Raw genomic sequence first — 12,705 nt, forward strand, 5'->3', positions numbered from 1 at the left:
TTAATATTAATTATTCATCAAACAAGCCAAAAGGGTTTCGTCATCATCATCATTATTATTATTTTTTATTATTATTATCATTATTATCATTTATTAAAATCTATCTTACTTAAAGGTAAAAAAAAAATCTTTTTCCCATTTTTTTCTCACGTAAAAAATTTACCGAACAAGAAAAAAACTCGAGTTCATTTTTTTTTTTTTACCTCAATCTTGAAATCGATATTTAATTACGAATGCACTCGATCGATTATTTTTTTTATTCTCTTCGAAATCGATTCGGAAACTCGATTCTAGTAATGATGATAATAATAATAATAATATTAATAATAATTACGCACGCACAAATTTCCGCGTAATTTAAAACGCAGCAGATCTTCCTCATCGATCTCCTCCGACGAAGCCATTTTTTTTTTTTTTTTGAAAATCTACACGCAACAATGAAAAAAAAAAACTAAAAAGATTTGTAAATAATTCTTTCTTCTCCAGCACGAGAAAAAGGAAAAAAGAAAAAAGGAAAAAAGAAAAAAGGAAAAAAGGAAGAAAAGGAATGAAAAAAAAGGAACGACGACAATAAATCTTAGCCATAAGTTGGATAAACTTTTAATTGAAATTTATGGATCAATAATAATTGCAAAAAAAAAAATTTCCTCTCCCGAATTTATTCTCAATTAAAAAAAAAATTGAGAGAGAGAGAGAAAGAAATCTACGGATAAAGAGAGTAAATTAATGATAATTTAAAATTTTATCCGAATCACTTTCTCCCCACCTCCTCAGTTTATTCTATTCTGACTCCCTCCCTTCCACCCCCCCCCCGAAAAAAAAAAGAAACAAAAATTTTAAACTTTACATTTATACGTTAAATAAATCGAAAGTGAGAGAGAAAGAGAGAGAGAGGGAAAAATAAAAAAAAAAATAAAAATAATACAAAACTTTAAAATTTTCCCAAAAATTTCCTCGCATTTTCCAGGAAAACAAAAAAAAGGTGGAGGAAGGGGAAAAAGGGGGGGGGAATTTCATATGCAATTTAGTGTTAAATTATTGATGAACGCAAAAGGTTTCCCCATGTTTTATATATCAAACCCAAAAGATTAATCAATTTTAATTATTTTCCTTTATTTAAAATTTATATATCGACCCGAAAAAATAAATAAATAAATAAATATTTATTCATCTCTCTCTCTCTCTCACTCTTTCACTCGTAAATGGAAAAGTAAGAGAAAGAGAGAGAGAGAGGGAAAACTACGAAAGAAATAAAATGAGTTTCGGAAACGAAATTAAAAAAAAAAAAAAAAAAAACAAAGATTCGTTCACATTTTTTGATTGTATAAATCAATCGACTTTTATAGAGTAATAATAAAAAATTCGAGAAAATTATAGAGTAATATTAATGCTATAAACTTATAGAAAAACTATAATTACTATAACGGAAAAATACGTGCGATAAATATTGCGACAAGTCATGAGATTTTTTTTTGTTAAATGGCGGCGGTGGCGGCGGCGAATCATTCCCGATAATTACTTAATAAAAAAAAAAAAAATTGAAACAAATTGAATTCGACAATCGTTGTTGTTGTTTGTTAGATAGTTGTTTGTTGGCTTCTCACAAGAAACAAACAACAACATTCTTGTTATTATCATTAACTCGATGGTAATAAATTCGCAGGGCAATTTTAAAAACTTTTCCGCGAGGAAAATCCCGGGTTTTCCCGCCTTTTTTTACATCTCTCACCTAATTTAAAAAAAGAGAGAGAGAGATAACGATTTTTAAATTACCTTAGACGAAGATTTTGTAAATATAACGCTATAAATATTATTATAGAGAGAGAGAAAACAAAACTGTTTAAAAATGTTTAATTTAATAAATTAATTCCCTCGCGTTGTCTGGATTTGTTTCTTACTTTTTACCAACCCACCAACCTTCTCCATTTTTTTTCATTTGAATTTTAATCATCATCATCATCATCGTCATCATTATTGTTATCATTTTTCCTTTTTTTCCTTTTTTTTTTTTTATTTATTATAAATCCTTTAATTTTTGTCGGTTAAAACTAAAGTTTTCTTTTTTCTCGAAATTTTGGTTTACTTTTACACACACACATCATTTTATTTATTTTTAATTACGACACTGATAATAATGATAATTTTTTTTGTCGTCTGCTTTTCTTTTTTTTCCCTGTTCGATCCAACAGACAACAAACGTACGTTCGTAACAACGTAAATTTAAACATCGATCAATTTCCCAAAGGATATTTTATAATAAACCCCATTGTAAATTATAACATTTTTTTTTTATTCTAGAATGAAATTCTGGAATGTTCTAGAATATGAAAACTTTGAAAATGAAGACGTACCATTCCTCTCTCTCTCTCTAAGAAATTCTTCCTTTGGGTTTAATTTATATATTTTATGGGGAGGCGGGGGGAGGGTAAAAGAAAAAGTTGTTAAGTGAAATCTCGAGTTTGTTTCACGACTTTTTCACCTTTCCTCCTCCCTTCTCCCTCTTCCTCTTCCTCTTCCCTTCCCCTTCTTTTCTTCGTTGAATTTTTTTTTACCTTTCTGGATAACAAAAAAAAATTTTTTCCTTTTTTTTTTTAATTATAATTTTTAATATTATTTCGCCATCTCCGATCACAAATTTTTTTTTAATATGAAACGCAAAAAAAAAAAAAAAAATTAAATCGTGAAGACTCATTCGATGAAAACGCGCGTTTTCATTAAATTAAATTAAATTAAATTTTTTTTCTCTTTTTTTCGTATTCGTATACGCAGTCACGTTCGACGATTGAAATGGTATTAAATTTTTTTTTTTCTCCAGACTTTTCATTATCATCGCCTCTCTTATACCAAAGAGACTTATCGAGTACGAGAAATAAATGTCTTCTGCTTTTTTTTTTTTTTTTTCATTAACGATTTATATGGTCACGATCGTTCTTATTTTATTACAGCTTCAATTTAAAAAAAAAAAATTTTTTACTTTATATAGATAGGAGTCTTTCGACTTGTGATACCTTAATTATATTTGCAATTTAATAAATAGCAGACGATAATAATTAATTTTCCTCCCCCATCGTCCCCCTTCCCCCTTCCCTCCTCTTTTCTACGTCACGCTGTAAAAATAATACGAAATCAAATTTTATTTTTTTACCTTATGAATAAAATTGGAAAATTTTATTCACGCATCGTACGCATTTTACGCATGCGTTTTTTTGCACTAATGAGATTTTTCAGACTATTTTTATTATTATTATTATTATTAATATTATTATTATTATTATTATTATTATTATTATTATTATTATTATTATTATTATTATTATTATTATTATTATTATTATTATTATTAAAAAAAAAAAAACTTTTTAAACTTTATACAAACGGGGAAGACGGAAAGGGGAAAGAGAGGGAGAGAGAGAGGAAGAAAACTTTTTAAAAACGAAATTTTTTAGTTTTTTTTTTATTATTTAAAAATTTTTGCTCCGGGAAAAATTACCCAAAGCAAAAAAAATTTTGTTTTTTGAATTAAAAAATCTGTTGCATTAATTTGCTATAAATAATAAATTTTTTTTTTTTTTTATCTCATTCAAAGGATTTCCATTTAATTATTCAAAACCTATAAAATTTTACTGTTTGTTTTTATTTATATTTATATATACATATATATATATATATATATATATATATATATATATATATATATATATATATATATATATATATATATATATATTTTTAAGGAAACCATAAATTATTATTATTATTATTATTATTATCATCATCATTTTTAATATTACGTAACGTCAAACTACGGCTTTACGACTTTAATTATAGTCAATTATTTTTTAATAAATATTTATACATTAATTAAACTCGAGCCGTTAACGAATTAATTTTTTTTCTATTTTTTTTTTTTTTTCGCGCATATTTTAAATGAAAATGAGTAGGGGAGGGAAGGGAAGTGGTGGGGAGTGGGAAGGAAAAAGTAGTCACGACGTGGAAGAAAGTGAAAGAAAAAAAAAAATTTATTTGGCGCTCTTTTCTTTTCTTTCTTTTTCCCTCCCGACTATCCCGTTTTCTTTCACTTCCGTTTTACTTTTATCCACTTTCCAAATGCCACCATTACCACCACTACCACTACCACCACCACCACCACGGTTTTTTTTTCAATTTGAGCTAATGTCGCGAATGTGAAAACGTTGGGAGAGGGAGAGAGAGAGAGAAATATAAGTTTTCCGGATCAAGAAAAAAATTTTATCGTTCCCACGGTGACAACTTTATAAAAAAAAAAAAAAATTTCTTTTAGCTTTCCCCCCTTATTTCTTTTACTTTTTTTTTTTCTTTTTAAGATTATCGTGCACCGTATAAAATTTTAATTTTGAAATTTTTTTTTTTTCGAAATATTAAAGAATTAACATCCGGTTTCTCGATTTTTTTTTTTTTATTAAAAAAAGCATACAAGTAAATATATATTAATAAATAAATAAAATTCTGGATACGGCGCCGAGTGTTTAAATACATTAAAGTTATTTTTTTTTTCGCAACGTAATTTATTTATTTTTTAAATTACTAAAAAAAAAAAAAATTTGCATACGACCTCAAAGTTTTAACTCAAAAAAAAAAAAAAAAAAGATGGTATAACAACATAAATCCCCTCCGCGTCCCCCTTTCCTCCCCTTTTTTATTACTCTCTTTTCCCACTCTTCTCTTTTTCTTTCCTTCTCACTTATTACTTAAAAAGAAAAAAAAATTACTATTATTATTATTTTTTTTTCTTTTTTTCTTTTGCCACCATTTCGTCTAACCCGACCAATTTAATAAAGTGAACGTGGAAGAAGAATAAGAAGAAGAACAGCAACAACAACAAAAACAACAAAAAAAAAATAATAATAATAAAAATAAATAAGGAAAAACTTAATAATATAAATAAAAAAAAAGTTTCGAGTTTTTAAAGGCGGTGCAGTGGCGGCGGTGGGGGTAGCGGTGGCAGTGGTGGCGACGGCACAATCACCCAAATTTATTTTTTTATAAAATGGCGGATACTTTTTTTTTTTAAAAAACTTTTTTTTTTTTTTTTTTTTTTACGACTTTAATTTTTTAACTCGATTCCGTCATATTTCTTTTTTTTTAAATTTTTAATAAAAATAATAATAATAGTAATGTCTTATTAACCTTTTTGCATTTTTGACAAAAAATTTGTTTAAAAAATAAATAAATCAAAGTTGCTCATTATTTAGTGTGGTACGTGGTGTCCGTTCGACTTTATGTAAATTTACTTACTTACGTAATTTTTCGTGACGATAGTAATAATTCTTACCTGTAATAAAAAAAAAAAGAAAAAATAAATTTTATTATTATTTTGAAATGATAGATCTCTCTCTGACCGCGTCTTTTTTTTTATTTATTTATTATTAGAGCAAACGATCGGAGGTGATATAAAAATACAAAAAGGCATTTTTAGTCGATATAAGGACAGGAAACAGGAAACGGATGGATGATGATGATGATGATGATAAATGACATCTGCGCGGCAAACTAATATAAGAAAAGCATACGTAACCTTCGTGACGTCACGTCCTTAAAGAATTCATTGAAACGGTTATGCTAACGGTTATGGTGATTGATTGATTTTTGATCTAAGTACTAAGGTACGATTTTCTAATCATTCGTATTGCCCTTTCTTCCTCTCCTTCATGTTGGACTGCTATAGTTACAAAGGGTACTTAAACCGACACTTCCCTTCTCCGACTCAGTTTCAATGGGATATTCCCAATGGGAGGGGGGATTAAACGTGATTAAAAGGAGTAAATACATTTCTCTTGGGGATGACAACGACAACAAAATAGTTAATTTCCTTTCCCCTAATAAAACGATGACGAAAAACTCTAGGAAAGACAGGGGGAAAAATTGTCGCCAGACAAACAAAACGCGCACACACGCACGCATTTTTTATTTTTTTTATTTTTCGTCCCCATTTTAAATAGTAGTCAAAATATATACGCGAACGTGAGAGTCCATCGCCCTTTTTTGGCGTCACGTGGGGCGTCTTAACAAAGGGCGTCACTTTCTCCAGTTTTATACACACATGCATTTATATATACGTTTGTCGTTTTATTTTTATACGCACGACAAAAAAAAAAAAATTATTTATGCGTTTCCAAAAAAAAAAAAATTTTCCCGAAAGAAAAAAAAAGAAAAAAAAATTCGTCTTTCTCTCTCTCTCTCTCTCTCTCTCTCTCTCTCTCTCTCTTTTTTTATCTTTTCCAAACGTTTTTTATTTTTTTTTACCTTCTCCTCCATCTTTTCATTTTTCTTTTCGACTGCCTAAAATATTTTTTTTATTTTTTTTTTTCACTTCCTCTTTTTTTCTTCCAGCCCCCGCCCTCTCATCTCCCCACCCTTTTCCCGACGTTTTTTTACAATATTTTTTCGGTTAATTAAGTTTTTTTTCAATCTTGAGCTTTTTATCGTATCTTCTCTCGCTTCAACTACTTTTTCTTTTTGTTATTAAATAATATTATCGCTTTTTTCCTATTTCTCTTTCTTTCTCTCTCTTTACCCCTCCCTCCCTCACTCCATTTTCTTTCTTGTTTTCTTATTCACGACTTTCCTCATTTTTTTTTTTTTCGTTGTTGTTGTTCTTGTTATTGTTTTGCCTTAGAAAACAAAATTCCCAACGCGAGTTTTTGTAAAAGTTGCAAAAATAAAATTTTTTTTTCACTTTCGCGTTTTCGTTATTTATTTATTTATTTTTTATTATTATTATTATTTCTCCCCCACTCTCCTTCTTCTCCTCCTTTATTTATCGATGAATTTTTTTTCCCTTTTTTTATAGCGTTAAAACACTTTTTTTAAATAAAACTACATTTTTTTTTATAGTCCAATTAAAAATTTATTGTCGAACGGAGTGGAGAAAGCGAAACTCACAATAAATTTAATTTTTCTGCTTTTTTTTAAAGGTTGGTACTACTACAATACGCAAATACAAAAAAAAAATAAATAAAAATTAATTAATCACTCACACGACGCTCTATAATTTATATAGTAGCAAGAATAATTTTATAGTTTTTTTTTTTTACGTTGCACAATGAAAACAATAAAAAAAAAAAGGAAAAATGGCCGCGTGACTTTTTTCAACTCGTTAATTTTTAAAAAAATTACAACCAATTATTTATTTATTACTCTTTCGAATTTTTTTTTTGTTTCGTTTTTGGAGGGAGAACCGAAAAAGAAAAAAAAATCGAAACGAAATAATATTACTTCGAAAAATGATAAAAAAAAAAAAAAAACGATTGCGAAAAGGGGATGGGTGTGGGTGTGGGGGGGGGGAGAATGGGGGAAAGAACAGGAAGGTGAGCGAAGAGGAAAAAAAGAAAGAAAAAAAAAATTATCGAACAAACAAACAAACCGAATAAAAAATAAAAAAAAATAAAAAGGGTAAAAAAAATGATATAATGGTATCGTAAAGGAATCGATTTTCTTTATTCAGCAAAATCATACTAGCAGAAGAAAATTTTTTTTTTTTTTTTTAAAAGGGAAACAACGAAAACAACAACAACAACAACAAAACTTTCCCACGAAACGAAAACAAAAACAAAAACAAAAAAAATTTATAAATAAAATTGCAATTTATTATTATTATTATTACTTTTTGTAATGATGACGTCATACGTAATAAAAAAAAGAAGGCAAAAAGCAAAAAAAAGGTAATAATAATAATTAAGAGAAATAATAATAATAATAATAATTTCATGCTTGTCGTCATTTACCTTCCTTTGTGTTGATGAAAAATAAATAAATAAATAAAAAACGATATAAAAAAAAAAAGCAGACTACAATTTGTCACAAAAGAAAAAAATAAAAAAAAATAAAATCGTTTTATTATCATCATCATCATCATCATCATTATCGTCATTTTCCACTACGAAAGTAATGAAATGTAGTTAACACGTAACTGACCTTTGTCGTCGTCCTCGACCACCTTCGTCGTTCGTAGACTCGGAGATTTAGTTCCGCTTTGATTTACTTGATAATCTCACTCTTCGAAAAACATTTATCAAAACGAACTAAAAAAACTGGGAGAGAGAGAGAGAGAGAGAAGGAGAGAAGCATTAGGAAATCGTAGTTGATAGACAGAGAGAGAGAAGAGAGAAAGAAAAAAAAACATTTTTAAAATAGTTCACACAATCTTTGGTGGTCGAGTGAGTATATATAAAAGCGTGAGTGAACGTGTCACTAGAAAAAATTACACCGTAAATGGATAAATAATTCCCGTTCATTTTTCAACCTTTTTCCTCCTTTTTTTTCCTCCTTTTTTTTCCTCTTTTTTTTTTTATCTAACTACTTATCTGTACGTGTGTGTGTGTGCGTGCGCATGCGCGTACCTGACAAATTTTTTCAACCGTGAAATCAACAATTTGACGTTCTTTTGTCTCAAACATTTTACGTGATAATCGTAACACTAATAATAATAATGTTAATGATACTGTACGTGAATAATTCTTTTCCGAATCGAAAAATTAAATTTCGTCGCACTATAAATAGCTACACGTAACGGGGTGAAAGGGGAGAAAGAGGAAGAAGGGGAGGAAAAGGGTGAAAAAAAAAAATTCGAAACTCCGTAAAGAAAATTAATTAAAAATTATTCCGGAAGGTACCAAATAATATAGCAATAATATGATGATGATAATAAATATATAGAAATATTATAGCAAATCGTTCGTTTATAAATTTTATTCCACTCGAATAACTCTCTCTCTCTCTCTGACTATTCACGATTCGATTTAACTGGTTTAATTGATAAAAAAAATGTTGATAACGGGGCAAATAAATCGTCCAGGACTTGCTATATTTTCATTCGTACGTCTACGACTATAAAATTATAGCGTAACGTTTTTCTTATTTTTTCTTTAATTGTCGCGTCAGACTAGTCGTCTACGCTGTGTATTACAATAACCGGAAATGAGGTTTCTTTTCTTAAATTTTCCATTCGTTATTTATTTGCGTATTTTCATTGTTTAAAATAAAAAATGGCGACAAATCTTAATTAAATTTCCAGACGTTTCAAATGACGTTTTACTTCCTTCCTTCCTTCCTTCCTTCCTTCCTTAATATATCAGGTTTTTTTTATTTTTATCATTTTTAAATATATATATTATATAAATATAAATTTTGGAGAAATTTCGTCTGGAAAAAAAAAAAAATTACGTCGCGGATAAAATTACAATTTGTCTGATGATAATTTTTTATTTTTTACTGGAAATTGTAATAAAAATTTTTTATTTTATTTTAATTTATTTTTCTCCAGACGGAGTATTTTATATATATATATATTGTATCGAATTTAAAAATTCTTTTCCGAGAGTAATCGAACGGTTTTTTTTTGTCAAAAATTAAAAATAAATTCCAGTTCCAGCAAGATAAAAAAAAAAAAATCGTCGTCAATTTAAATTTTTAATCGAATTCTCCAGTTTTTCTTTTTCTTTTTTTTTACTTTGGAATGGAAGAAAAAAATTTATTAGATTTAACCGAATTTTTTTTTTTTTTCCTTATAAAACCTCACAGAATTTTAAGCAGTTAATGATGATGATGATAATGATGATGATGATAATGATGATAGTGATGACGATGATAATGATGATGATGATAATTTCGCATACTGGAAAACTTTTTTTTTTACGTTAACAAAAAGAAAAACGTTGGTTTTTTTTACAATGTTACTAACACGGTTTTCAACTTGCTCGTGTGAGTGTATGTGTGTTCCAGTTTTTCCAGCTTTTCCAGCTTCTTATTCTTCTTCTTCTGCTTTTAACGTTTTTTGGTAAATTAAATTTTAAAAAATAAATAGATGAAATACTCAAGGGCGCAAAACAATGAAAAAAAAGAAGCTTTGCAAAAAAATTTTTCAAGTTGTTACTTTTGACAAATAAACTTTTTTTTTTTCTTTTTTCCAGAAAATTGAATTTGGTTTCTTTTCTCTGTCTCTCTCTTTCTCTCTCTTCTGTCCTCCCCCTTCTCTCTCTCTTTCTTTTTTTTCACGTCTACACTTCATGTTTTTTTTTTTTTTTTTTTTTTTTTAAAAAAAACTTTTCTCAAAATTTTTGTCAGCTTTTTTTTATTTTTTCATTTTCCAAGTATAAATTTAATATTAGAAAAAACGACAAACGAATAACACGAATCTCCAGCCGCTTATAAATGTTTCGACAAAATTATAAAAAAATTTTTCGGTCGATGCAAACGATCGAAAAGCAAACAAACAAACAAACAATTTATTTTTCATTTATTTGTTATTAATTTTTTTCTCGCGTCATTCTAATTATCGTCACTTTTTTTCGGGGCATTAGAACAAAAAAAAAAAAATAATAATTTTATTTTCTTTTTAATTTTCAATCAAACGTACAAACGCACGCGCACGCACGCACGTCCTCGTCGTCGTCGTAAAAAGTAAAAAATTTTTTTTTTTGATTGATTAATTAGCCAATTATCGTTCAAATTAACGCAATCATTAATCAGCAAAGGTCGAAATCAAAGGAATCCTTCTGGGTTTTCATGACTTGCTTAACAGAAAAAAAAAAAAAAATTTTTTCTCTCATTAGCAAAAAAAAAAAAAAAAATTAATAATCACGGAGCAGACGACTACGACTGCGACTACGACGACGACGATGATGATGATGATGATGATGATGATGATGATGATGATGATGATGATGATGATATTTAAACGTGGCAGGAAATTTAATCGTTGCATCGACAGGTGTCGGCCATTTTTTTTTTTTAATCACTTAACTCCGTGAATCGCAGCAAATTATTTTAATTTTCTGTTTTTTTTTGCTTTTCGTGAATGTGTTTGTATAAAAAAAAAAAAAAAAAAAAAATGAAAATTTTAACGTTTAACAAGTTGTTAATCCTCTTGAGAGAGAGAGAGAGAGGAAGGAAGGAAGAGAGAGAGATAGAGGAAGGAAGGAAGAGAGAGAGAGAGAAAGACGATTATTTAAAAAAATAAAAATAATAAAAATTTCATTCTTGAATTTCTTTTCTTCTTTCTCTCTCTCTCTCTCTCTCTTTCCCTTTCCCTCTTTCTCTTTCTCCAGAATTTTTTTTTTTTCTTTCTCCCTTTCTTCCCTTCTCTCTCTTTCTCTCTTTTCTCTCTTTCCAGAATATTTAAATGTGACCTAATTTTTTGAAATTGTAATTAGGGAACCATTAAAAAATAAATGTAGTTTGCATTCATTCGTTTTCATCTTTTTCTCTTTTTTTTTTTTTTTTATTTAATTTTTTATTCCGTTTTTTTTTTTTTTTGTTTCAAATGTTTCACAACCTGAAAATTATTAAAAAGCTTTCCCTCCTTTTCTTTTCTTTTTTTCATTGGAAATTCTCACGAACAAAAGTATTGTTTGTGAATATTTGAAAAAACACAACCAATGGGGGAGAGTGGAAAAGAAAAAAATTTGCAACACGAAAAATACCAAAAGAATTTTCCCGTCGCTCCCCCCTCCCTCTCTCTCTTCTTTCTTGCACCAGGTACGCATTAAAAAAAACGTCGTAATCATCATTATTTTTTTCTTATTTTTTTTAGCTTTTCTATACCACTTTTTAAGTTCATTTTCTTGTCTCTTTCATCAAACTTTTAATTTCACTCCATCGAACAATTTATTGGCATTCGGAGAGGGAGAAAGAAAGAGAGAGAGAGAGAGACAAAAAAAGGAAAAATTCAAAGGTTTAATTAACTTAAAAAAAAAAAAAGCGAAACAATTAAAAACATCGGTAAAAAAAAAGAAAAAAATCGATAAAATCGATATATATATAAATTAATTAATTTTTTTTTTTTCGTTTTTTTTTTCCTTTTCTATTATTTTTCGTTTAAAAATAATAAATTTATAATAAAAATAATAATAATATTCGCTTAAAGGGAAATCTGGAACAAACAAACAAAAAAAAAGAAATGTATTAAAATCGAAATCTAATACAAACAAACACAACAACAACAAAAAGTTTTTTTTTTTTTTGATTTAAAAAAAAAAAAAAACCTTTTTGTGATTATTTTAAGTAATTCGATAAAATTATTTTAGATTTTCTCTCTTTTACTTCAAACTAATCCTATACAATGTTTAAAAAAATAAAATAAAAAACGTTATAATTATTTCATAATTAAAATTTTACGTAATATTCTCTCCCTTCCCCCCCCATTTTTCGGAAGCGGGAGTAAGAGTTAAGGGTGGTGCGTGCCGGTAGCCCATCCTTTCCAGCCCCTCCCCCTTCTCCCGTTTTTTTTTTTTTACAAACTCTCACGTTTCCTTTCCGTACCACCTTTTTTTTTCCACCATCCTTTTAATTTTTTTCTCATTCTCTTTTACTCCCGGTTGTTATTATTATTATTATTTTTTACTTTATTTCGTCTTCGCTTATATCTCCCTCTTTTTCCCGTTCCTCCTTACTACTCTTTTCTCCCTGTTTCCTCATTTCACTCTTTCACCCCGACCGGATTCGTTTCACGTTGCCTTTGCCTCGGTTATAATTAAAACAATGAAAATTAAAACCTGATAATAATTAATTTTTGGATAAATAAATAATGATGGTGATGATAATAATAATATTTACCATCAACATCATTATTATTATTATTATTATTATTATTATTATTATTGTGGTAGTTTGTAATATAGCAGCGTTTAATTAATAACGGAAGGAAAAAGAAAATTTTTTTTTTTGTTT

General features: G+C 27.9%; 2 protein-coding genes across 2 annotated transcripts; one reads left to right on the forward strand and one right to left on the reverse strand.

Moving 5' to 3' along the window:
- Positions 1-204: 204 nt before the first annotated feature.
- Positions 205-1,936, reverse strand: Phum_PHUM112050 (uncharacterized protein; the record flags this gene model as incomplete). Its single annotated transcript, XM_002424081.1, has 3 exons — positions 205-290; positions 1,420-1,518; positions 1,906-1,936. The coding sequence occupies 3 exons, from the start codon at positions 1,934-1,936 to the stop codon at positions 205-207; spliced, it is 216 nt and encodes a 71-aa protein (XP_002424126.1).
- Positions 1,937-2,134: 198 nt separating this feature from the next.
- On the forward strand, positions 2,135-3,013 carry Phum_PHUM112060 (uncharacterized protein; the record flags this gene model as incomplete). The annotated part of the gene is made up of 4 exons (XM_002424082.1): positions 2,135-2,214; positions 2,299-2,347; positions 2,816-2,860; positions 2,984-3,013. The coding sequence occupies 4 exons, from the start codon at positions 2,135-2,137 to the stop codon at positions 3,011-3,013; spliced, it is 204 nt and encodes a 67-aa protein (XP_002424127.1).
- Between the last annotated feature and the right edge of the window lie 9,692 nt (positions 3,014-12,705).

This window comes from Pediculus humanus, genomic scaffold (assembly GCF_000006295.1).
Source record: "Pediculus humanus corporis 1103172107458 genomic scaffold, whole genome shotgun sequence".
In the NCBI taxonomy this organism is placed as follows: domain Eukaryota; kingdom Metazoa; phylum Arthropoda; class Insecta; order Psocodea; family Pediculidae; genus Pediculus; species Pediculus humanus.